The sequence below is a fragment of the Dasypus novemcinctus genome, chromosome 17, assembly GCF_030445035.2.
Source record: "Dasypus novemcinctus isolate mDasNov1 chromosome 17, mDasNov1.1.hap2, whole genome shotgun sequence".
Classification (NCBI taxonomy): domain Eukaryota; kingdom Metazoa; phylum Chordata; class Mammalia; order Cingulata; family Dasypodidae; genus Dasypus; species Dasypus novemcinctus.
In genome coordinates this window covers 51288322-51316086 of record NC_080689.1, presented here as the reverse complement: position 1 = coordinate 51316086, position 27765 = coordinate 51288322, and the positions used below count along the sequence as shown (strand labels likewise).

The 27765-nt window shown below is 43.7% G+C and overlaps 1 protein-coding gene and 1 pseudogene across 1 annotated transcript; one reads left to right on the top strand and one right to left on the bottom strand.

Moving 5' to 3' along the window:
• B3GNT2 (UDP-GlcNAc:betaGal beta-1,3-N-acetylglucosaminyltransferase 2) lies at positions 1-27212 on the bottom strand. The gene is made up of 2 exons (XM_058278644.2): positions 27077-27212; positions 1-2336 (listed from the first exon to the last, which is right to left on the bottom strand). The coding sequence occupies exon 2, from the start codon at positions 2325-2327 to the stop codon at positions 1134-1136; it is 1194 nt and encodes a 397-aa protein (XP_058134627.1). The 5' UTR covers positions 2328-2336; positions 27077-27212; the 3' UTR covers positions 1-1133.
• On the top strand, positions 13091-13639 carry LOC101425529 (transcription factor BTF3 pseudogene; annotated as a pseudogene).
• Positions 27213-27765: the final 553 nt, after the last annotated feature.

Genomic DNA, 27765 nt, shown 5'->3' with positions numbered 1-27765 from the left:
TTTTAAAATTCAAAAATAACAGTTAGCTTTATTTAACATATATTACACCTTAACATTTTAAAATACCATGCTCTAGTTAAATATTTCATCAACAACACTGTATACAAATAAAATATTACACAAAATATATTTAAGAAAATGTTTTGGTCTTTGATCTGAACAATAAATAAAAACACAGGCACTTCTACACTGAGACAGGGAAGCAGTGACTATTCAGAATAGTAATTTTGTATAAGCAATGTGTGAAAATATGGCAAGAATAGAATTCTGGAGTTTCAACCTGACAAAGTTCAAAAGTTATATATGCCTTCCAGGTCCACATTTAAAAATCACAAACTCAGTATAGTTGTCAGGGGCAATTCAATCTTCAGTTGGCCATTATGGACTTATACTCATTATTTTCAAATACTAAAATTAGAGAACTATTTTATTATTTTCAAATACTAAAATTAGAGAACTATCATGACGCCACCCAGCAAACCAAATACTAGGAAAATGAAATTGTCTTTCTCTTTATTATGAGGGTAGTAAGACCAGGACAAAATAAACTGGACCCATGTTAGTGACTCTCATTTTGCAAAATTAACTGACTAGATTAACACAAGAAAACACTGTTGGGGTAGCAGGAAATTTCAACAGAAGTCAAGTTTTCTTGACAATTTTAAAAATTCACCCAAATTTCATGGAAATAATTTAATTCCATTAAATTCCAGAAGCCACTGGATAGTGTGTAACAAAATCTTTGCGGTCAACAGGTTTATAAACACCCATATGACAGACAAATGAATGAAATATCATATCTGAAGGCTAAACAAAAATAACTTAAAATGGTTAAATTCCAGAAACTTAGGATTTCAGACTAAAAGGGAGGACAAATAAGGAAAAAATGACCACAAAACAGTGGTAAGGATCAGAGCCAATTGTCCTGCCATATCCTCTTTAAAAAATCAACATCTTCTGCCTTCCTTCTTCAGAAAAGTACCAAATTAAAAGGTTTACAGACCCTCAAATGGATACTATTTATGAAGGCAATTCTGATGGATTAACATAGAAATTACTCTAAATATGTGAACACAACATGGGAGTTACTCAAGATATATGCCTTCCTATGCAAACTTTAGTCTATCTGTATTTCAGCATTTTAAATGAGCATTTTGTAACCGAGACCAAATATCGATCATCTCTTGGGGTTTTCTACTATGGACTAACATCAGATCGACATAGGAACAAATGTTATTCTTGTTTTTCTCCTCTATATCAAATGTTCTGAAGCCTTTGTGCTTCTCTGGAACGAGGCCGAGTTTCTGAAGGCACATTCCAGTATAAACGTCGTCAATGGGGTAGAGGTGGACGCGCTCGGTGACGTTGTACAGCCTCAGGGCCAGCGGGCCCGAGTAGAGGAAGCCACCGCCCCCGGCGTACGGCGGGTAGACGCCCGAGTACACGACTTCCGGGATGTAGTACTTCAGCTTCTTATCGCGATGAGGTCCCGCGTTGTGGATCACGTCGCCGATAAACAAATCTTTGGCTTTGTTCTTGGATAAGCTATTCAAGTAATTCAGGATGTGATGCGTGTTCACGAACACATCGTCGTCGCCCTTGAAGACAAACTCGGCGTTTGGGCAGGAAGTGCTCACCCACCTGAGAAACAGTACTTCTTTCAGGGACAGGTTGAAGAAAGTGTCTCTGTAGTTCCACAGGAGAATGTCTTGGTGTCTCTCGCTCTCAAATCTCAGCATGTCTGACAGGTTGGGATGGTTGTCCTCGGGGGGCGTCTGGCCCAGCAGGAAGACTCGCACCACCGTTTGGTTTCCCACGTTGGCCTCTCTGCCCCAGGATTCCCGGATCGCCTGCCTTCTAGCAAAATGCGGGGTGAGTGACTTAATCGCCAGCAAGAGGAAGGGTTTCTTTGCACACTTATCTGGTTGATCTATCAGCAGTGAATAATTTCGACATCTCAAATAGAGCAAAAAGTCTTTAAATCTGTCCGGCAAATTGTTAAAACCTGTAACTACTGAAGTGACCCGCAGGTCAGGCTCGCAGTAATTCAGATGGCTGATGTTGGAAAACCCGTGCATGTCCCCCGTCTGGTTGACCAGCATGCTCAATATGGGATTGTACCGCTTGTTCAGTTTTTCTTGTTCTCTGTTCCAATACGCCACGGGAGGATCGGTTATCTTCCAGAACTTTTCTTTGGGTATGATTACTTCTCCCTTTCCATTTTTTTCTTGGGTACTGCTTTTGGAGACTTCCACAATCAAATAAATGAAGACATTTACCATCATCAGGATACCCAACAACTTTATTCTTCGACGTCCAACACTCATTTCTCATATCTGGAATAAAAGGGGGAGGGACATTATATTAATTACATAATTATTAATGAACATTTGCTCATACATTTTTATTTATTTCGCTTGCCTCTTTGTCTTGTTTCCCCTGGAAAGTGGTTGAGAGCACAGATCCTGGAGTCACACTGCCCTGGTTCAAAAAAATAGTGGCCCTTCCACTCTAGCTTTGGGATCACAGGCAAGTTGCATAATTTGTGTCTCAGCTTCTCCATCTATCAAAGGGAAATAATACCCACTTCATAGAATGGTTGTGAGGACCATATCTTTCTTTTTTTGAGGTACCAGGGGCTGGGGATTGAAGCTGGCACACAACCACTGAGCCACAGTGGCTGCCTTGAGTTGGCTTTTTCACTTGTTTGCTTGTTATTTGTTTTTGTTTTTTCAGGAAGTACCAGAAATCAAACCCGGGACCTCCCGTGTGGGAGGCAGACGCTCAACCACTTGAGCCACATCCATTCCCATGGACCATATGATTTTAAACGTAAAGCTTTTAGAACAGTGCCTGACCCCTACTATGGCACTATGTTAAGTGACTCTTAACATGACTGTTGTTGTTCTGGACACCATGAGGGAAGAGATATGCATTTGCTGAATAACCTCATAGCTGTTCAACTTCCTTGCTTAACAGGGCACATATAAGCCGGTGCCTTGCAAACTGATTTTACCACAATCCATAGTAACAAATACATTTCACATTGTGTTCCAGCATACACAAGTGTACATACACATATTACTTTCTTTAAAAATGCTAGTCCCAACCCTACATTATTTCATGACCTGCCATTTGACAGATGAGGAAACTAAGGTAGAAAGATTAAGATATTTGCCCATTATGGTGTGGACCATTGAACATGGGGTGCAGCGATGCCCAGAGATGTACTCACCAAATGCAATGGATGTGTCATGATGATGGGGGAGAGTGTTACTGTGGGGGGAGTGCTGGGGTGGGGGCGGTGGGGGTGAATGGGGACCTCATATTTTTTTAATGTAATATTAAAAAAAAAAAAATGAATAAAAATAAAAAGATATTTGCCCAGGGTTGCAGCTTAGTGCAGACTCAGAGATAGAATGTAGAAGAAATTCAGAGCAGCTTTATCCACAACAGCCAAAAACTGAGAACAACCCAAATAATAGGGGAACAGATTAAGAGCTGTGGTATATTCATATAATAGAATTACTCCACTTTCCTTTGAAAAGAATCCTACAGAAGCACTGTGTCCCAGGCACTATGAAGTAGGTATTGTTATTTATTCCTAGTTTATATTGAAGAGCATAAACCAACCAAAGCAATGTGGTTCCAAGAACACCTGTTAAATAGTGGCCACTCTTCTCCGACCTCTATAACAAAGTTGAGTGACCATTTTAATCAAGAACAGTGTCTACATTTGTCATAGGTTTTATAAATTCACTGGATTCTAACTAATAGTCCCAGAATATCTGGGACTGATGAGTATGGGACATGCTGAGTATGCTGTGAAGCTTTTACATCTTTGACAGCCAGAGTAGAGCAACAGGAATTCACAAGCTATTTTGTGTCTCATAAAATTCACCTAGTATCTACTTAATCTAGTTGCTTGTATTAGTCACTGCTTCAACTAGGGACATAGAAGTAAAATTCTTTTAAAAGCCAGGCTCTATCCATACCCCCACTCTCTAAAAACCTTTGCAAGTCTAGAGAATAACATGGCAGATGATGAAATTAGGCAGGTGTTCTCAGAGCTCCACCAAGTACACAGTCTTCCCTTACAACTCACTTCTCCCCTCATTTTCCCAACCACTATCTATCTGCCCTCTAACACTGAGGATTCCCATTACTGAAATATCAAGAGAGAGGGCCTTCTTAAACTTTTTTCCAAAGAAGGTACCATGAAACATTTCTTACTCCCCAATTACAGGCTTCAAATCACATATAGCCTGACAAATTCCAAACGTCCACACCAAAGTCTAGGGTCCATACCATTCTTAGGTCAAATGAGCCTCTGAAGAAATCTTAGGAGCGCACTAAAGGTCTGAATCAGTACGTCTTTGTCAATCTTCCTTCTAGTTTAAAATGATATCTATGGCAACCTACATTTCTTTACTATGAGCCTAACTGGGAAGGGCTAAAGCACTTAAATAGACACTTCATGGGTATCTGATGAAGTTTAAGAACCAGTATCAGGGAAGCGGACTTGGCCCAGTGGTTAGGGCGTCCGTCTACCACATGGGAGGTCCATGGTTCAAACCCTGGGCCTCCTTGACCCGTGTGCAGCTGGCCCACGTGCAGTGCTGATGCACACAAGGAGTGCTGTGCCACGCAGGGGTGTCCCCACGTACGGGAGCCCCACTTGCAAGGAGTGCGCCCCATAAGGAGAGCCACCCAGCGTGAAAGAAAGTGCAGCCTGCCCAGAAATGGCACTGCACACACGGAGAGCTGACACAACAAGATGACACAACAAAAAGAAAACACAGATTCCCATGTTGCTGACAACAACGGAAGCGGACAAAGAAGAACATGCAGCAAATAGACACAGAGAACAGACTATTGGGGTGGGGGAATAGAGAAATAAAATAAATAAATAAATCTTAAAAAAAAAAAAAAAGAACAGTATCAGGGGACAGATGTGGCCCAAGTGGTTGAGCACCTGCTTCCCACACAGGAGATCCCAGGTTCGGACCCCAATGCCTCCTAAAAACAAAGAAACAAACAACAAGCAAACAAATGAAAAAACCAACTCCAGGGAGCCAATGTGGCTCAGTGGTTGACAGTGTTGGCTTTCCAAATATGAGGTCCAGGGTTCAATCCCCGGCCCCCATACCTAAAAAAAACAAACAAACAAAAAACTAGTATATTTTAATAAAACAAATCCTAGACATTTATTTAAGCATTATTTTTTGGCTTCCAGATTTGAGACATTTTTAAGAATTAAATGATTCCCTTTAAATTGGGAAAACTTTCTTATGCCAAAGTAGCAATAATCTCTAGGTTTTGGGCTGAAAGCAATTGGGAGAAGAAGAAGGGCCGGAAGGAGAAGTATGAGGATGAATGGAAGAATGGACTACAATAAGGGAAAAGATTTAGAAGGGTATACAGGAAAAAAATGCACATATTATAAACACAAAACTACTCGGCAGAAATTTTCAACTCAGAACAGGAATTTACACATCAATAGGTATTCCTAAAACTCTTGAGTAAAAGGACAGCTTAGGGAAGAAAGAAGGGAATCAGAGTATGCTACATAGCAGGCAGTGAACTTCTAGAACTAATTTTCCCAGGAAAAAGTATAGGGTGTATAGAACATGAAATGATCCCAGCTAAATCAATAGGTAACAGGGAATGCCGTGGAGTCTGGAATCTAGCTTAACTATTTGGAATTTCTATCATTGACATCAACAGTCCTTTTTTGGAAAGGCTTTGAAGACTAGACTCCCAACTTCATTTGCCATGAATTCGGACTATTATTTCCCAAATCCAGGCAGGATATAGTCCCCAGTTGCCCTCAACTCAGAGAGAGCTGTGTAGCTTCTAAGGAACACTATTTTCACCTTGCTAAGGCTTCAGTAAGTAAAGCGTTTTCTACACGTCTTATTAGAAGCCCAAAGTGAAGCTGAGGGGATGCCACTTATCCGCTGGGGGTGGGATGGGGAGTGGAAGTCCAGAAGGGGCCAAGTAATGTGTCCGAATGATACTTAACAGTGGCTGACAAGGCTGAGACAACCCACTCCCAGCGCAGGGCTCTTAGGATCTCTTCCTCTTTCTAGTAATACAAGGTACGGCTACATTCTCATAACCTGGTCCAGGTAAAAAGTGAAGCCTCAAGAGCTGGCTCAATTAGAGTGATTACAACTGAAAATGGGAGGATTGCATCCAGCATCCATGTGGAATCTGAGCCTCCTCTTGACATAGAGGTGCAATGGACACAACCAATCCAATGTCCACATAGAAGAGGTGGCATTGGATTGGGAAAAGTGGACATGGTGGACGATGGGTATGGGGAAAGGCAGGAAGAGATGAGAGGTGGAGGCGTCTTTGGGACATGGAGCTGCCCTGGATGGTGCCTCAGAGGTAATCACCGGACATTGTAAATCCTCACAGGGCCCACTGGATGGAATGGAGGAGAGTATGGGCCATGATGTGGACCATTGTCTATGAGGTGCAGAGGTGCCCAAAGATGTACTTACCAAATCCAATGGATGTGTCATGATGATGGGAACGAGTGTTGTTGGGGGGGAAGAGGGGGGGTGGGGGGGGTGGGGTTGAATGGGACCTCACATATATATATTTTTTTAATGTAATATTATTACAAAGTCAATAAAAAAAAAAAAAAAAGAGCTGGCTCAAGACTGAAAACACAAGATCATAATATATTTGACTACTAGAGAGAGAGAGAGAAAGGGTGGAATGGGAACACCTAGAAGCTTCCCTCCTCACCCCGTAAGAGAATAGGCCAGCTTTCTTGTGTAAGGGCCCAAATTCTCAAAGGCATAGCTTAGGGGAACTCTTGCTCTTACTTGCAAAAGAGCATTTCTTCGAAACCAACCTGAGGTGGAAGGGTGAGGAAACCAAGAATCTCAATTACAGATTCCCATCAATTTTAAACGTCACCTTCCATTTGTGACCTGGCACAGTCCCTTACGTGGGAACTCTGCTTTTGGTAACCTCTTACAACAAGCTGAAGTTCATGGAAAGGACGATCAAGCAATGACCCCCATAAAAATATCTGTGGGAAAAGGCTCTGAGAGTATCTGAGTAAATATTCCCATCGCAGACATAGAACTGATTCCCTGTCCCTTCTGAGCAGGAAGTTACGTTGCTTCAAAAGAATTTGCAAAAGAAAACTTACCCCACAGCTGGGGAAGATGTTCTAAAACAGAATTTTCATTCTGAGTAACAGAAATAGGAGAAAATCCCATATGCAAACAAGGAACAACCTTAGCTTTTTACCTTGTGCTGGGGAGTGGCCCCACAGCTCACCCGCCGTGTTCGCCCTGCAGTGTCAAGCAGGGGCTCTGTCCCAGGGCCCACCCTGCAGCACCTCCATCCTTCCCTGTGGCCCTGCCGCCCGTGTACCCACAGCCATCTATTAGAGAGGGCTCCTAAGTGTAAAACTGTGAACACCTCTGCTTTATTTTAACAAGCACTGTGAACCACCCACTCTGTGCCAGGCACCAGCAATTCTATGAGGCAGCTGTGCTAAACACCCCCTCCCCTTTTTTCCCAGATGAGGAAACTGAGGTAAGAGAAGTGAATTAACTTGCCCAAGGTCACAGAGCTGGTAAATGGCAGAGCCAGGATTCAGACCCGAGCAGCTTGGCTTCAGAGTCTGAGTTTTTAACCATGATGCAAGTAAATACTGCTGCACAGGGTTATGGCTAAAGGAACTGAAAGGATGCTGATTTTATTTCCTGTGGTCAATCTTTACAAAAGCCTTATGTTTATACATTTTGATTCATGAAACTCCCATGAATCAAAATTAGATCTGAGAAGCAGGGTGGTATCACAAGGAACATTTCTTGACAGACTGCTCTAGGTCCAGCTCAGGTAAAACACCTCACACATTCCATTTTCGTGCCCTAGTAGGCGGCCTGTGCTGTGGTCAAGAATCTCATAAATGAGGAAAATGAAGTTTCGAGACATTAGGCATAATTGGCCCTGGTTCCGAGCTAGTGGAGTGAGAATCTAAACCCGAGCAGTGTGGCGCCACACCTGCTATACGTTACGCTGGAATATGAGGAAAGATGACCCGACTGTGAAGAGACACATAGACTTTCTCTATGACACTGAGGAAGTCAATTTCTCAAGTTTCTTATGAGAGGCGGCTTTTACTTCTTCTCACACAAAGCCACAGTTTGGAACGATTTCTCCATTTTTATCAGTTTTCTCATTTCTCCGCTAATCACCCTCACACCTGCCTCCTACCCATCCACAGAAGACGCATGCTAGGCATTCAGGCGGTTTCACTCCAACCAAAAGCAAAGGCTTTCAGCATCTACGTAGCCTTCACAGCCTTGATTTTCTTTAGGCGTCTGAAATGCTGAAAATAACAAACAACCCCAAAGCTTCCTTCATGGATACTAGACTGGGAACTCCTGAGCTAGATGACTCCAAAGGGTTCCCTTCAGTTCTGACAGCACTATAAACACCGAAGCAAAGCACTGGTCAGAAGACCTTGTAATGGGGCCAGCGTGGCCACTGACCAGCCGGCACCCACCCCCAGGGCTGATTCCAAAATCGATGCCTGGGTCTGCCCTGTACTCCCCCCAGCACCAAGGCGAAGAGGAAAAGGAAGGCAGGACCTTCCTGTGATAATGAAATGAAATGATCGGCCATTCTCACCCACCCCCCAAAATCAAGCTGAGACATGCCTGGTCAGCCACAGGAGAGCCAGCTACAGAAGAAGAGTCTGAGTTAGCAGCTTCCTGTCCAGTCTCCTGTGCAATCAGCACAAACACATCCTCAGAGAATGAGCATAATTCCAGCATGATGTCACGGGTGGGAAGGGGGCTGGAGGGAAGAGCGCGTTCCTCTTTGGGGAACCTGTCCGTCAGCCTGCCTGCCCCCCGTGCCTCCAGGAGCTTGGCGAGAGCAGCTTACCTCAATCCTTACCTCCCACACGGCTCCCATCTGTTGCCTGGTTCCTGCCAGCCCTTTCTAGGTTCTGCTCAGATCAACCCAGACAGGGACAATTTGTAGCTAAGTGGTTCTGGGGGAGAGGAGAGCAGCTCCCAGCCTCATGGCAGATGGTGAGGATGAGAGGGAAGCAGCGGAAGGGGGTGAGAGGAACTGAGCCATACCTAGAGCTTTGTTCCTTAACCAGAGCAAGAAGCCTGGCCTGGGCTCCTGCCAGGGCTGGGGCCGGGGGGCCCGGGACTCCCTCTACCCCTCACCCAGATGCTGGCACTAAGCTGAGAAGATGTGTCCAACTCTTCCCTCAGGTCTGTAAAGTCATGGAACAACGACCAGCTAAATTCAGCAATTTGGCACCGAGTTCATTTTTTATTATACTTCATGTTCACAACTGAAAAGTACGTATAATGAAGCCATGTACCCACACATCCCCACCGGCAAAAGCATACATCAAAGTGGCTGGCAGGACATATTCTGATCCCTACTGATAACAAATGCCCCAAAGCCCACTGCTGCTATTTTTCTCACATAATAGTTATCATTTAAAATTAAATTAGTCGCTAAACTTATTCTTCAACTAAGCACATGTAGAACTTTCAGAAAAGGAGGAAGGAAAGAGATGACTAGAAACTTAGCAAATGGTGATAGGGAATTAAACGTCCCAGAGGCCATTTGCTCTGCCTTTAGTAAAACTGAAAAGGGAAAGATTTTCCTTAGTGGAAAGATTATGTGATTATAAATCAAGGGTGGCAGATGTTTGAGGAAAGAGATGTCCTAGATCCACTTTCAGTTTTGAAAAGCAGTTTGGCACCTGGAGCCAGACAAATTCTGTGTAACCTTAGGTTAGTTACTTGACCTCTCTGAGCCTCAGCTCCTCATTTGTAAAATATAACTTAAGATATTAGCTTGTTTTAAGAATCAATTCTGACTAAATATACACAAAAACGCCTAACACACAGTAGGCATTCAACAGTTCTCCTTCAGGAGTTCTGCCTCCTCTACATAACACTAAATGACAGCACATTTTCCCAGTTTTGTCCTTCACTACCTCTTTCATAAATATTCGCTCCAGAAACTCAACCATCCACTACTATAAACATCACTTCCAAAAAGAGGACTTAAAAAAAGAGTCAACTCCAGACATGAACTTCGAAATGCTTCGGGGAGTCAGTCCTGTTTCGCAGGTCGCCCATCTGTCAATGGCATGAGCTTCCCAGCTACTTGGGCGGCAATCTCTGGAAGGGCTCCTTCCTGCCGTCCACAGCCTCCCATCTCCTCCTCCTCCGCCTCTCCTCCGTTCCATCTGAGCTCTGCCACTGAGTACTGCAGCAGCCTACTGTCTCGTTTTCCACTATGCTCCCAAACAGGTTCTATCCCCCAAGGAAACCCGGTCTCCTGCGTTCCCGGTGGCTGTGCCCTGCAGGCAGCCGAGCAGAGGAAAAACAACAGGCTCCTTGGGAGACTGGCGAGACCCACCCTCAGCTCCACCCAGACGTGGGACCCTGGAAGGAAAACCCCTTCCTCCTGCAGGGTGCACCGCAGCGCCCTCAGCTGACACACAGCTGGCAAAGGAAAAACACGTAAGGGGCCCACATCCACTTTCATAGAAGGGTGAATTTTCAGCTGAGAGGCAATAACTGAGAATAATTGGCACAGGAAGGCAGCTGCCTATGTCATCAGCCCCAAGTTATCTTATGATTATAAACATATTCATTTTGAGTCTGGAGCTGGGGTGAAAAAAGCTATAAAACATGGTTTCTGTCCATTGATTTGGCACAGATAAGCCTTAAATACAAGGCCAAAAGCCAACACCTTCAGGCAAGCAGGAATTCCACTCCATGCGGGAGAAGACCTAGGTTCTCTACAGCTGAGTCTCCCTCTAATACCTGCCCACGGAATTAGCCAGCACCCAAATGGGAAATTTCTACAACACCAAATATAAGCTAAATTCAAATGAGATTAATCTCCTAGGCTGGCATTAAAATTAATCTTTTATGACACTAGTTTAGTTAAATGATACCCTGCAATCATGATAGTTCCATGATTTTGGTCATTGTTCACACAAACACAAGGGACAGTAAGTGAATGAAGCAAAGTCACTTTCCCTTGGCATATTTTGATGAAACTTGATTTTTTTCTTTAGGGTCTGACTGAATTAGCAGACTATCGAAAATCTGGATTGAACTAATTTTATCACTGATATAAATCAAGATCTGCGCTAGGGGTTTTCACAAGGTCATTCACATTTAATCTCAGAAATAGCTTTACTGCTTATTCTGCTTGATAATGAACCTGATATATACATCTTGAAAAGAAACCACACAGTCTTACCTGCCACAGATAACGTTTTGATACATACAGTCTTCTAGATTTTTCAATGCACATATTTAATGCTTTTCCAAAAATGGTACTAGTTCTGATTTATGAAATATAATCCACATGCCATAAGTCATTAAGGTGTATCATTCAACAGTTTTAATATATTCATAATTTGTACAACTGTCACTATGATCTGAGTTTAGAATGTTTCATCACTGCCCAAAGAAATTCCAAACCCATTAGCAGTTACTTCCCATTTCCCCTCAACCTCTCCAGACCTAGGCAACCTCAGTCCATTTTCTATCTCTATAGATTTACCTATTCTGAACATTTCATATAAACAGAATCATACAGCACGTAGTCTTTTGTGAATGGCTTTTGGAACAACATCATTTTTAATGTCACAGACTGTTCAACTTTTGTGGATGTACCCTGACCAATTGCTTTCTGATTTCGCCAATTATTTAAAAAAAAAAAAAAGGTGGTGAACAACCTCTTATGTGCAGCTTTTCTCACTTGTCTGATTATTTGCTTTGAAAAATTTACAAAGAGAACAAGTCTTTAAAGTCAGCAAAGAGAAATGCTGGACTGACTTGTCCTTTCCCTGTTTCAATTTGTCAATTTCATTTCTTCCTTACCAATTTTCCTACTCCTCATGTGCTGTGCCCATTTTTCTATGCCAGGCTGCTCTCGTCTCATTGAATGTTTACAAGTTCAAAGGTGTGCAATAATTAGTCTAAGGTCACAGAACTAATCTCGGTGAAGCAAGCATTTGGACCTTGCAAACCAGCCCTAGGTCTATTCTGCCACACAACACTGTTGCTCAAAGAGGATGCCAAGAATCCCCAAATGAAGGTTTTCCAAAAAACAAGTAATTGAAATCATTGCCTTTGCAGACACCCAGGAAGATGTAAACAATGCCATGGAAAGCTACGGATATTAGAGATTTTCCTTTTTTAATCAACACAAGAAAATCTCTCAGTTGGAACAATTCACTGATTCAACATGTCCGGGGGTGACAGAGGTACCTTCCATTGCCCTGGTGGCATCCCTGCAGAAGTCTATTTTGTGCCTGAGGAGTTACTTTTTGATTGTTGGTTATCCTAGCCAATTCACAAATACCTCCCTTTCCTCCTCTTCCCCCCAAATTACATGATTTCCCACCACTTTATTCCATGGATTGTGATAGATGACCAAAAACAAAAATAGAAATTTTAAAAGTTCTTTTTAAAAACCAATCATTTTAATGTTAAGCACTTGGACAGCGTATTTCAAGCCACCATTTTTCCTGGCATAGAAAAATGTCCTTCCAAAAGGTACACCTACAGACAAACTTTTCCAAAACAATGAACTGCCCTTCCCAATTCTATTAAACTATATTTGGCAATCCCCATGAAATGTGGAGTTTGAGAGCATCTCCTTTAATTTCCTGCAATATAATAAAGTTTACTTTTATACCCCTTCCAAAACAAAAGTATAATCTCCAAGAGCCACCCAGCGCGAAAGAAAGTGCAGCCTGCCCAGAAATGGTGCCAAATACACGGAGAACTGACACAACAAGATGACGCAACAAAAAGAAACACAGATTCCCGTGCTGCTGACAACAACAGAAGTGGACAAAGAAGAAGCAGCAAATAGACACAGAGAGCAGACAACCGGGGAGGCGGGGGGAGGGGAGAGAAATAAATAAATAAATCTTAAAAAAAAAAAGGTATAATCTCCGAAAATCAGGAAGAAATTGTTGCGTGAAGCCTAATCTCAGCTGGTCCCTATATAGACCCATTGCTGCCCCAATGAAATGAAAGAAACTATCATGAACCAGGAGAAATTTGCCAAACTGCAGGCACAAGTATACATTACTGGGAAAGGAACTGCTCACAGAAAGAAGGCAGTTCACAGAACAGTGACAGCTGGTGATAAAAGCTTCAGTTCTACTTAAAGAAAGTAGGGGTAAACGATATCTCTGGTATTGAAGAGGTGAATATGTTTACACACCAAGGAACGGTGAATCCACTTTAACACCCCTAAAGTTCAGCCATCTCTGGCAAGAGAACTCTTTCACCATTACAGGCCATGCCGAGACCCAGCAGCTGACAAAAATGCTACCCAGCATCTTAAACCAGCCAGACACAGACAGTTTGTCCAGTTTAAGGAGACTGGCTGAAGCTCTGCTCAAACAATCTGTGGACAGAAAAGCAACACTTGCCACTAAAGAGGTGAAGATGAAGTTCCAGATCTTGTGGACAATTTTGATGAGGCTTCCAAGAATGAATTGAGTCAACTTCTGAAAGGGATAGAACTTGGAGCTGCTATTTTATATCACAACTGCTTTTTTAAAAACTTGTTTTGCTTATGGATCTAATAAAATCTAGATCTCTAATGTATTTTAATATAATAAGCTTTATTTTTAAAGAGGTTTTAGATTATAGAAAAGTTACATCAAAAGTATAAGGGATGCTATATTAGTCAGCCAAAAGGGTGCTGATGCAAAACACCAGAAATTGATTGGTTTTTATAAAAGGTATTTATTTGGGGTAGGAGCTTACAGATACCAGGCCATAAAGCATAAGTTACTTCCCTAAGCAAAGTCCATTTTCACGTGTTGGAGCAAGATGGCTGCTGACATCTGTGAGGGTTCAGGCTTCCTGGGTTCTCCCCTTCCTGGGGCTTGCTTCTCTTTCCTCTGTGTGCTTACTTTCTGGGGCTCCAGCTCAGGGCTTCAGCATCAAACTCCAACATCAAAACTCCAATATCAAAAACCCCCAACTCGGTCCTTTGCCATGCCTTTTATCTGTGAGTCCCCACCCCTTGGTGGGGACTCAACACCCTAATAATGTGGCCCAATCAAAGCCCTAATCATAACTTAATCACACCCAGGTACAGGCCAGATTACAAGCATAATCTAATATCTATATTTGGAATTCATAAGCATATCAAACTGCTACAGATGCCCATATACCCCACCCTGTCCCCCTCTCCCATCTTCCCCTATTAACAACATCTTACAATTGTGTGGTGCATTTGTTACAATTGATGAATAAATATTGAAGTATTGCTACTAACCAAGGTCCATAGTTTACACTCTGGTTTACACTTAATTCTGATGTCCTAAAAATGTCCTACGTTCCAACTATTATTCCCTCCCCCTTTCCTCAGAACCTCTGATAACCACTAATGTTATGACAATGCTACATCTTCTTCCTTTACTACAAAGTTAATAAGCTTACTTTTGTGCATGGTTGCATTTCCCCCTTATGTTTGTTCATTCCTCAACCCTGAGGATTTGGGGATGACGATAGATGCCTGCTCTGCCTCAGACTGAGAAGGGGCTTAGATCTTAGGAGCAGATGGAAGGAGCTTTTTTGTTTGTAGTGTAGATACTCTGTTTTTTGGGGATGGAGGTTATCCATCATTATCATTTTGTGAACTGTCTTGGGGACCTCTAATATTTTTGAGTTCAAGGCCCCTGGACTTTTCAGTTTTGGCTTATACACAATTTATTTTTTGCAGCTAATTAAGCTGAAGAAGCCTGTGAATAAAATGTTTTCCCCCCACTATTTTTTTATTAGAGAAGTTGTAGGTTTACAGAAAAATCAGACCTAAAACACAGAGTTCCCATATACCACCCTATTATTAACACCTTGCATTAGTGTGGCACATTTGTTACAATTCATGAAAGAACACTTTTATAATTGTACTATCAACTACAGTCCACTGTTTACAATAGGATTCACTGTTTTTATTGTACAGTCCTATGTTGTTGGGTTTTTTAAAACTTCTATTCTAGTAACATATATACAACCTAAAATTTTTCCCTTTAAGCACATTCAAATATATAATTCAGTGCTATTAATTATGTTCACAATGTTGTGCTACCATCACCACCATCCATCTGGGAATAAAATCTGAAAACAAAGATTAATAAAGTTCCTTGCATAGTTAAAAAAAAAAAAGCTGCTGCAGCTTGGGGTTGCACATTATATATTAAAAATAGCCTTCTTTAAAAACTTTGATGGTTGAATCAATCCCACTGACATTCATTGTGTTTATTTTAAGTAATTTAATAAATTGCCTTGGGAATTCTCAATTTCTTGGTTGTTAAGGATGACGGTTTCCAGTGACAGATTTTCTTAAAGAGAAATGCACTTAGTTACAGTGAAGGGACATACCAAGGAGCACAAGGCGGGCAGCCTCACACTCCAAGAGCCCCAGCCCCTTGCCCTGTACCACCCATCTGGAGGGTCTTACCGGATTAGCTTTGAGATATCTGTCTGATACACCCTTCAAAAAGCATGCATGAGAATCACAGAATTTCTGTAGAACTTACATATGCAAAAATTTGTAAATAATGTTGTATTTAAAATAAAGGAATCAACTGGAAGGCTGGCCAAGAGTCTGACACCTCGAGGGAAGGGAAAAAAAGGCTTTAAGAAAGTGAAGAAATGGGATTAAAGTATCACGGACACTCTCTCTTATTACATGGCAAAGTAATAATTGTACACCCCAACCCCCATCTGTTCACCAAGGGTTTCATGTGCTAGGAAGTGTGCCAAGGGCTCAACTGGACCCCGAGTCCTGTGAGTGGCTACTGAGGTATCCTCATGTCACAGAGTAAGTGGCTCCAAGGATCAGAATCTTGTTGAGGCTATTATATACCCAAAGCACAAGCAACAAACTAAAAACAAAACAAAAAAAACAATAAATTGAACTTCATGAAAATAAACTTTTGTACATCAAAGGACATTATCAAGAAAGTGAAAAAACAACCTATAGTACGGGAGAAAATATTTGGGACCTATATCTCTAATAAGAGCTTAATATCCAGAATATATAAGGAAATCCTACATCTCAACAAGAAAAAGACCAAAAAAACCTAATTTAAAAATGGGCAAAAGACGTGAATAGACATGTTTCCAAAGAACATATATAAATGGTCAAAAGGCATGTGAAAAGACCCTCAATATCATTAGCCATTATGGAAACACAAATAAAAACCACAATGAGGTATCATTTTACTCCCGCTAGAATGACTACTATTTAAAAAAAAAAAAAAAAAAAAACAGAAAATAGCAAGTGTTGGTGAGAATACAGAGAATTAGGAACATTCATTCATTGTTGGTGGGAATGTAAAATGCTGCAGCCATAGTAAGAACTACAATGTGACCCAGAGATCTCACTTCTAGGTAAATAACCAAAAAGTATTGAAAGCAGGGACTCGAACACGTATTCGTACACCAATGGACACAGCAGTATTAGCCACAATAGTCAAAGGGCAGAAGCAATCCAAATGTCTGCCAGCAGATGAAGGGATAACAAAATATGGTATATATAAACAATGGAATGTTATTCAGCCCCCAGGCATTCTCGTACAGGGTGCCACACAGATGAACCTTGTAGGGATGTTCAACACAGTAAGTCATACAAAAAGGGACAGATATTTATGATTCCACTTAATTGAAATAGCTAGAATGTACAAATTCATAGAGACAGAAAGTAGAGTACAGCTTACCAGTGGCAGAAGGGGAAATGGAAAGTTAATACATAAAAGGTGTGGGGTTTCTGTCTGGGGAGGGGAAAGTTCTGGTAATGGATGGTGGTAAAGGTAGCAGGACATTGTGAATGTGATTAATCCACTGAACTGCAAGCTTGGGAATCACTGAGATGGGACAGTTTATGTTGTATATTGTTTTTACCATTTAAAAATAGAGATACTAAAGAGACAAGAACAATTAAATGCAATACATGATGGGCCGGATCTAATAATGGAAAATGCCTAAAAGGACATTACTGAGACATATGAAAATACTGGAATACAGACTAGAAGTTTTATATCCATGATAAATTTCTAGAACTTGATAACTACTTAAGATAGTTACAGAAGTGATTATCGTGGGGGCTAGGTGTGGCTCAGTGGTTGAGCACCTGATTCCCATATACAAAAATCCCCGGGACCTCCTTAAAAAAAAGTGAAAGTCATTATTCTTAGGAAATGTACCTGGAAATGTTAAATATTCACAGAGCAGGATGTATACAACCTACTGTCAAATGTTTTAAAAATAGATAAATAGACAGACATATAGAGTGCTACAGCAAATGTGGCAAAATGTTAAAAGGTGGTGGATCTGGGTATCTGGAGGGGGATGGCTCAAGTTCTCTATATATGTTTTGTATTCTTTTTGCAACTGTGCTGTAAGTTTGAAATTATTTCAAAATTAAATGGTTTTTATTTTTAAAGAAAAAGATACTTATAGAGGCCCCTACGTTCCCCGGACGGAGAAGGGGAGCAGGAACTGGGAACCCAGCGGGCCACCCCCAGCCTGGCCCAGCCACTGCCAAACCCCCAAGGCGGGAAAGGGGCGGGCAGGACGGCGAGCACCCCGTCCTCACTGAGTGCTCTCGCAAAGCCCCGCGCCCGCCCCAGGCCTGCCGCCCTAACACCTCCAGCCCCCTCCTGGAAGGCCTCTGGGCGGGAGGCGGGAGCCCGGGGTCAGGCTGTGTAGGTTCTCACCCCCACACCGGGCTTCCGAGTCGTGCAGTTCCTCCTCCACCCCTTCCCACACCAAGCCGCCCCTCTCATCTTCCTGTCCCCCCTCCAGTCCCCAAGGACTCCTCGGCTGCTTCCTCAAGGCAGGGGCAGCCCGAGTCACTCTCCTCCCAGCCTGCAGGGCTGCACTCCCCCACCAGCCGGGAGCCCGAACCCGCAGGCACCCTGCTCCAGCTCTCCCGCTCCAGCCAGCTCCAGCCCCCCTCCCACCGCCCCGGGCCCGCGCGCCTCTCCAGCCTCAGCCGCACCTCTCCTGCCGCCCGTCCCACCCCCACCCTTGAAGGCCTAGGTTCAATCTTCCCTCCCGGGAGGATGACCTAGATTCCCCCAAGCAGAGCTGGCCACTGCATTATATGTAGTCCTCACCTCCAGCCCTCAGGATCCCCCCAGCACTGGAGCCCCTCAAGGGGAGGTGCGAAGCGCTAGTGGCCAGCACCCTCCCACAGCCATGCTTCCCAGCCCAGATGCGCCCAGGTGGGCCAAGCTCCAGCTCTCCTCCCCCGCGGGAGGCAGGGCTCACCCGTCCCAGGGCGCTGAGGGGAAGGGCTGGGAGGCCGCTCCTCCTGCGTACGGAGTAGCCAATTAAGGTGGGCTCCCTCTGGGATGCCCCTCTCCTCCAGAGTCAGAGGCCATCCTTCTCCCAGAAAACAGCCTGTTTGTGACCCATGACCCTGGGGTGGTAACCTCAGGAACAGGCACCAAACAAGCAAAACGTCTTCCTTCCCCTTCTCCCCTACTCCTACTCTCAGACTCCTTTCCTTCCTCTTCTCCCACTCTCAAATGTTGATTAAATTTCAACAAGTTACTGACACCGATGCTTGAGGATTGTGTTTAACCCTGGTTTTTTTTTAAAAAAATCAAAATAAATCCTATATATTTAAAATACATATCCCCAACCAGTGATGTTTTCGTCTCTTTTACAGATGCTCTGTTAAAGGGGGAGCTATTCAACCATGACTTAGGTCTACATAGTTAAAGAGAAGGTGAAATATTAACACAGCCTCCTCTGGCCACCTGTCGAGACAAATGTGTGCTGTTAAAATAAAAGGGAACATGTTGTTTGCTCAAAATATGAGCAGCTTAGAAACTGGGCTTCTATTACCAAGCAATTTAAATCGACTTAACTCACCTCGATTTTAAGTACGTTTAAGCTATCACATATGAGGAAGCCTCGAGCTTCCACCCTCTGCCCACGGCTCACTGTCCTGGTACTTTACTACCTCCACACTGGAACCCCCCTCCCCCGGGAACTTTCCTCTCCCGCTCTGCGTGGTGCAGTCTCCGGCTTGGCAGCCACCTATGGGGCAAGGATGGGAGAGAGACCATCACCTCGGTGAATCTGGTGGTGGCTACCTGAGGCTTCAGTATATCAGTCTCTACATTTCCATTGTTTGAAAATTTCCATTAAAAAGTTTTTTGTTTTTTGTTTTTTTTTTTAAATGAGAATCCATCTCTGGGTAAGAAATTCAAAAAAGATGCATTCAGTTAAAAATAGGAATATTCATGAGAGATATTTTAAGTTCACTTGAAGAAAACAATTCCTTATGTGGTGAGGCGAAAGAAAAAAAAATGGCTGCATCTTATTTACCTAAAGAATAAAAGCCACACAATTTCCTCAAGAACAAGCTTCAAAGTCAGCTGTAAAATAATAAATGTAAAAATACACCTCATTAGTTCCAAATGTCACACTATTGTGCTAAAGCCTGATCCGGGTTCAAAAGAAACACTTCAAAGAAGCATTTGGATGTTAAGTGTGTCTCAAAGAAAAAGTAACAAAATTCTGAAGCACAAACTGTAAACCTTAGCAGAGGTTTATGGTTCCCAAGAATACCTTACTAGAATATTAATATTTTCACATCTGATTTCATCTGATTCAAACAATGAGCGTGGTAAGTTGTGTAAGTTTTATCATATTTGCAGAGGGGTAAGCTGGAGCTAAGTGGGTTGCCAAAGTTACCTAGATATTTGATGTCAGGTCTGGGACCAAAATCTTCTCCAAGCCCTCCACAAAGGCCAGTCTCCCCTTTTCAATACATCACCCCACTCCAACTCTCTCCGGGATCACCGTCCCTTAGGGTCTTGTGACAATAACCATCTCCCACTGCCTCTTCCACCTGAAAGCTCTCCTTCCTCCTGCGGTGCCAGGTATATGCTTCTCCTTCCCTTCTCTGCCAACTTCCTGAAAAGATGCCGTCCCTTGTCATGCTTTGACCTTCCCGATCCCCTTCATTAGTCCTTGCAGTTTCCCAGCTTCCCAGGGCATCCAACACTGCTGTCTACCACCTCTACCTCCATCAAGTTCAAGATCACCCCCTAAACCTGTGATTCTCTTCCTAGTTCTCTCGCACCTTTTGTCCTTGCCCTACCCCACACAAAATGGGCATTCCTCACAGTCCTGAGCCCAGAGACACTGCTGTCTCTTCCCGTACCCGCACACTCCTGTTGCCTGGACTTTCTCAGACAATACCACAGCTTCCAAGGTTCCAGAGTGCTAAAAAATGCCCTCAACATACCTTTAACTGCAGGTCACCTCCTTCAGATCTCCCTTAATCAGCTTCTGAATCCCATCCCACCCACCATGAGAGGTTTTTTTCCCCTAATCTCTCACTCCCTCTTTTTTTTTTTTTACATTATCAGTAGTAACTTTTTAAAATTTAATTGCCTTTTTAAAAAAGATACATACATCACAAAAAAAATTACATAAAAAAATATAAGAGGTTCCCACATACCCCACCACCCACCCCACTCCTCCCACATCAACAACCTTTTTCATCATTGTGGCACAGTCATTGCATTTGATGAATACATTTTGGAGCACTGCTGCACCACATGCATTATAGTTTACACTGTAGTTTATACTCTCCCCAGTACCTTCAGTAGGTTATGGCAGGATATATAATGTCCAGCATCTGTCCCTGCAATATCATTTAGGAAAATTCAACTGCAAGCAGAGAACTGCATGTATCAACCATGTGGGATCTAAGCCCCCTCTCAATTTAGAGGGGGAGTGGACATCACCAACCCAGGGTCCACAAGATGGAGTAATAAAGTATGGATTAGAGTGAACTTACTGATATTCTAATATAGAACTATTGTGACTCTAGCAATTGAAGAAACTGTATCATTGGTGTGGAGACAGTGGCCATGGTAATTGCTGAGGGCAGGGAGAGGGCAGTGATATGGGGGCATTTTTGAGACTTGGAGTTGTCTCACTCCCTCAACTCCAACACAATCATGCCCACACACACTTCAATCTTGTACCGTACCTCCCTGGTTTGGGCCCTGAGTTTTCCCTCCACCCAGACTACTGAAATGGCTTCACTGAACAAATACATACCAAGCACCTACTATGCACCAAGTGGTGCTCTAAGGTCTGGTGACACGGCAATAAACAAATCACACCTCCATCGATGCTCCTACGGAATTTACTCCAGTGGAAGGAAACATACAATGAAGAGTAACATTCTGTGGTTGAGTGTGAGGCTGAAATGAGCCAAGATGAAAAGTAAAACCTGGTAAAGGGGACAAGGATGTGGTTGGTTTTAAAACAGGGTGGCCAAAGAAATCCTCTCTCCTCAGAGAAGGGGGCCGGGCTTATTCCAGGCAGGGGCAACAAATAGCCAGTGCAAAGGCCAGAGGCAGGAGACTGCCCCAGAAGGACAGATTCAAGCCCTAACCCCAAGTGTGGGAATGTGACCTTATTTGGAAATAGGGTCTTTGAAGATGCAATTAGTAAAGATGAGGTCCAACCAGATAGGATGGACCTAATTCATATAACGGGTGTCCTTAGGAGGAGGAGGAAATTGGACACAGATAAAGGGGAGAATGCCATATGAAGACAGGCAGAGACTGAACTGTGGCAGCTGAAGGCCAAGAAGTGAATGCCAAGGACTGCCAGCACACCACGGGGGCTTAACAAGAGGCAAGGAAGCCTTCCACCCCACAGGTTTGAGGGAGTGTGGCCGTGCCAACACCTTGATTTTGGACCTCTAACCTCCAGAACTGAGAGACAACACATTCCTATTGTTTTAAGCCACCTAGTTGGTTGTGCTTTGTTAAGGCAGCAGAGGAAACCAAGATACGGTCTTTCAAAATCTGCCTAAAGTGTGTTTTTCCTAAGGTCTTTCTAGAAGTATGTAGATACAGAGAAAAGTAACTAGAAGAGAAGGGTCTAGACCAAGTTCTTAACAGTGTAAAAAAAAAAAAAGATAGAATTATGCTTTTATTTTCTTCTAGCATATTTTAAATTTTTCTAAATAAACATGTTCTAAGAAAAAAAAAAAGTTCTTTAGAAAGTACCTCCCAAGTATCACTCAAGTGAAAGAATGATCCTAAAGTAAGAAGTATCTCCTCCCCAAAAACACTGGGGACAGGAGACCAGATGTATAATATACCATCTGTGGAATAGGATTACAAAAACTGATGTTTTAAATGGTTTGTCTGAAGCATGCAATTAATAGTCGGCCTGTGCTTTCACTTTTGAATAAATATAAATAAATATCTCATAAAACAAAAAGTAATCTATGTTGTTCTGAGCATCTTGGGCATTTATTGGCGCCTAGTAGCCAAGCTAAACTCTTCCATCAGCTTCAACTAGCTCTCACTGTGCCCTTCTGCACATATCACAGAGGTGACTAAATAATAAATAGGACGATTCAATGACTATCATTTCATGACTTAGAGAGGAAATATCAATTTAAAACAACAGGGTACTAGCTATTAACAAATAATACATCTTATTTAAACTAAATGCTACATCAACAAGGTGTTAAACCAACCAAGATTTGATGCTAACTTTCAATTTAAAAACCCTATATAACTTTTATAACAAAACAGCTTATTAAAGTACACGGAAGATTTATTTGTTTTAGTTACCACCTTTGTAAAGAAATAAAAGAGGGAAGAGGAAACTGATGTTTGTGTGTCAAACATCAGTACTATGTACATTAAGTATATTATCAACATGAATCTTCCCAGAAAATCTACGATAGGGCTTTATTGCCACTTCACAAATAAGAAAACTGGGATTCAGAGAGGTTAAGTAACTTGTTCAGTCACAAAGTAAGTGGCAAAAGCGGATTCAATTCCAAGTCTGTTTCACAAACAATCTACACATAGCATGATTTTGTGTGATTCCATTTATATGAAGTTCAAGAACAGACAAAACCAATCTATAATGATATATGTCAGAATAATGGTTCCTTCTGGGGGCAGATATTGATTGGAAAGGGGCCCAAGGAACTTTTGGGGGCGCTAAAATGTTCTCTATCTTGATCTGGGAGATGGATACACATTAATGAGCTGCCCATAAACTGCCCATAAGCCCATAAGATTACTTTACTATAAACTGCACCTCAAGATTTTTTTGAAAATCCTGGTCTGATCAACTCCAGGTTCCTGATCACAACCCCTAAACAACCGCATGGCCACCCTGACAAATCCTGGCCATTCCCTAGAATTGACTGTCTTGGATAATCAGTTTTAAAAAACATTCTGGTAAGCAATGTACATCCTAATCACATCAGAGTGAAGATGTCTGAATAATAAACCTGCTTTAAAATACCACAGAATGAAAAGTAGAAAGCATCATTTTCTGGCTACTGGGAATTTCCCCTCTAAAACCACATCAGAATCAAAACAAAATTTAACCCTGCTATAAAAGAATATTCACATGCACAGAAAATAGGTTGTAACAAAGTTCTTTGAGACAGAATTATCTATAGCAAATAGCTAAAGCTAGAATCACACAAATTATTTCAAGACATAAATGCAATTACTTCATCAACACTACTAAATCTCAAAAACAATTGAACTGTTACAAAAACTAAGACAAAGTAAAAGACAAAACTAGTGGGCAAAGGGCATAAAACAATAGGGGCAGCACTAGGGCCGAGCAAAATTAAATTTGAGAACTGTTACAAACAGAAAACTCGGTAAAAATAGCTTTTTTCCAGTGTAAAGTGTGTAACACATGTAACAGATTCTCCTTCAGCTAACAAGTTCTCACTGCAGCTTCGCTCAGGCTGGTAAAGCCTCATCACCAGCAGATGATGATGAAATCATTTCATCAATTCTCTCAAAGACTTACCCCATACATACACACACCTCTTTTTCAAAGGGTAACTGCCTCCCCAGAGAGAGGAATTTATTCATCATACAATTTGGAGACACATTTGACAAGCACTTAGTAACAGTTATTCCACCTTAGACCGGAAAAGAAACGAATAGCTGGACCCATACCAATTGGGTATAGCCACTGTCTTCTTTCCTGGATGCTTTCAATAATGCAGCCAGGAAACACTTTCTACTTTCAAATGATGAGAGCCGGGTTTAGCTCATGCTTTAACAAAACACAAAAAATACCAGGCAATTGACTGAAATGACTTGAAAGAAGTTTTACCTAGACCAAAGGTCATTACGTGAATTTTTCAGCGTTGGTAATTTATGCACCACCATTGGATGAGTTGCAACAGATTACATAACCTAAGTAAAATATCAATTGCAAGAATGTCAGTGTTTATAAAACCAATCATTTGCATTTATGAGTTTTAAAGTTTTTAAGAAACTGTTAAAACAAAACTGTCAACAAGTTAGACAGAGTCGAATATTGAATCCATTTCAGTGAGTCAAAGAATTAAAAGCAAAAAAAGTGCCTCAGTAATATTCACAATCCTGGTCAGCACATCTAAATTATGGGTATAAAAAAACCAAACCAGCATTACTAGAAAACATTAAAGCTTAAATTTCAAAGTTCCTTTGTTTGAGAAACAAAGTCTTCACCTTATCTCTTACCCCTGTATCAGCTGAAAAATCATTTCTATCCAGAACATGTCAGCTTTGTACCAACAGTGCATAATGTAAAGCAAAATGAGTAATAATTTTTCTGACCCTGATTCATTTCCTAATGTAACTCTTATTTTTTTAAATCCCCTCTGAATGAAAAGTATAGTGAAAAAATCAACCATGAATGAACACTTCTTCTTTTCTATTTTTAGCATAACTTTAGTATACTAGAATTAGAGAAATGTGAACCATGGATATTTTTCAAACAAGGAAATCTTAAAAACTACAAGCCAACTATATATTCAGGCCTCCATTAGAAATCTGGAAAAAAATCATAAGGCTTTACAGCAAGCAAATTATGTTTATTTACTCAAAAGAGGGTCTCATTCTTTGGATTCTAAAAACCTGCACTCTGCATCGGCCAAATTTTGCTAATTTCAGCCTAGGACACATCTAAAGGGTTACTGGCTTTGGTAAGGGGAATCTGATGTCAGGAGAAAATTCTACATTAATTACTGCCACTTATTAAACACTTCCTAATTCTCATGAATCACTGTGTTTTGTAAATATTATCCTATTTTGTCCCTGAAAACAATATTTTACGGCAGACACAATGATCCCCACAGCCAGATATGGAAAATCAGGCGCGGGTGAAAAACTTGTCCAAGGTCACTGAGCGGGACTGGGTCTCAACAATGAGGATGGGAACTCAGAACTTTTAAGGAGAATCATGCCTTTCAATCACACACAGGTCGCCCGCGCAAAAAGCTAAATGCAAAGCAGCGAGCCCAGCAAAGGAGACCCCCATAGGAAAAAGTGATATTCCAAATTGCAAAAGTAATTTTAAACAGAAGATATAAGGAAAAAGTTATTTTTAAAGGCTGGGTGGAAGAAGGTGTACTCAAGTATAGATATATAGGGCTCCCACACTTACCGGATCTTAAAATCTAATTTGGTTTAAGAGCAGACGGGCTATGTGTAAAACTCTCACAATTTCCACCAGGCTTAATAGCCTCCATTGAAATGAATCAGAAATGGGAAGAAGTGACCGCCCTGACCTGGTCTCCCTCAGGGTCAGCTGTCAGATCGGCATCCCCCCACTGCGAGCCGCCAAGGGGGTCCCCGTCCCGCCTTCCCAATCCCGGCCCTGCCCCCCCACCGGGCACCTCTTTAACATCCCACCACCGCCCGAGGCACAAGCAATTACAATGGAAGAATTCGTTGTAACAAGTACAAAACCATATTCACCAACTGGCTTCCAATCTGAAATCCACAGAAAGAATACCACAAGGGAGGGGCAGGGAAAAAAATTGGGAGAATTGTTCTGAGCAATCATTGTACGAAATTGGGGGAGATTAAAGCGGCCCTGGGGACTGGAAAGCAAAAACCAACCAACCACTCTTACACGCGTTAGGCAGGAGAGGGAAGCCTCCTCGCCAATCCAGGTTATAAACGTATGTATTATTTTAAAAATGAACTCGACACCAGTTAACCTCGGAGTCTCTCGACTTCTCCCAAATTAATGGGGGGGGGGGGGGGTTCCGCAACTCCCCAGCGCTGAGTGTAAAATGCTGTGGCCTGAAAATCAAGTTAACTCGGTTTTGTTGCCGCCAGGAAGGGCCTGCCTGCAGTCCTGGGATAGCAGCCAGAACCTGCGCCCTCAGGCCCCGCGGGGCTCCCCACTCAGTGCCCCCCACGCACACTGTTACGCGAGGTGTTTTTACCGAAATACGCATTACCTTCCCCCGGACCTGGTAGAAAACCCCCTGCCCCTCCCCCCCCCTCCGCCCCCATCTCGGGCAAGTACCCTGGTTAATCATTCAGTGAGGGCGGCGTGGAATATTTTTTAGAGGTCAAAGATAAAGATTAGCCCTAAATTTCACAGAATACAGCCTCTGGACCCAGGGGTGGCAGTGGCAGTGGCAGGCGGCTGGGGGTGGGGAGAGGCTGCCAGCCGCTCAGTGGCTGGTACAACACCTGATCTCCCCATGCGGCACCCAGACCAGCGCAGTGCGAGGCGGGGTGCTGAGGCGCGACCCCTTCCGAAACGCCCTGCGCCCCACTTCACTGCGCCGGGACCCGGACGCCTCGCCAACATCCGCATCACCCCGGCGCGGGCTCCCCCGGAAGTTGGGGTGCAGCGGGGAGGGGGAAGGTCTTTGGACTACCCAGGGTGGGGAGGGGAGGGGTGGCGGTGGAATGGGGCACAGGGCCGCCGGCTCTTTCGTTATCCTTTTCCTCTGGGGTCAGGAAGGCGACCAGGGATGGAGGCGCTTAAATACGCCAAGAGCTACCTAGGTACGGTTTCCTCGGCCGGGGCGCCGGGGCGAAGCCGGAACCGGCGAGGAGAGCGCGGGGGGAGGAAGGGTCCAGTGGATGGGGCCGGCGAGCGGGCGGGGGGCCGGCGAGAGCCGCGGGGAGGGGCGGCGGACAGGAGGGATGCGGCGCGGGTGCCGCGCGCCCCGGCCCTACCTTGTCCGGGAGCAGCTCCTGCTCGGCGGGGCGGGGGCGGGAGATCGCGGCCGCATCCACGTCCCGGCCGCTCCGCGCGGCTCAGCCCGGCGACCGCCGCGACCCCCGCTCCATGCGCAGCGCCCGGACGCGCGGCCGGACAGGATCGGCGGCGGCGAGGGCTCGGGCTCGGCTGCCTCCGGCACTTGTTGCCTGCGCCGCTCCGGGTCCCGGCTCCCCGCGCCGCGGCCGCCGCAGCCTGCCGGCTCCGGGCCCCCGCCTCCCCGGACGCGCCAATCAGGCCCGGCGCCGCCCCTCGCGTCACCGCCCCGCCGCGCTCGCCGCCCCTCGCCCCAAGTTTGGGGAAGGCCCTGCGCGCCGCGGTCGGCGGTCTGCGCCCAGAGCCCACCCAGGCTCCGGGCCCCTTGGCCACACCTGGAGAGCCAAGGTTAAGCCTTGGTAAGGGGACCCCCCAGGAAAGAGAACCCCTGAGAAACAGGGAACCCGAAACCCACTCTTTGCAAACTCCAGTCTAAATCCCGCCAGGAGCAGCTTCCCCCTCTTGTCTGTCCGATGCTGGGGGACTAACCACATCGCCTGATGAGGACCCCAGGGACGTTTTCTGGCAGGAGCCAGTTGGTGACTGGCCCTAGCTGTTTCTCGAAGGCCCGGGTTGGTGCGTGGTGGTAAGGGCTCCACCACGGCAAGTC

Bases quoted from the DNA above. Each gene is read 5' to 3' on its own strand.
- B3GNT2 (XM_058278644.2), bottom strand. From the start codon at position 2,327: ATGAGTGTTGGACGTCGAAGAATAAAGTTGTTGGGTATCCTGATGATG.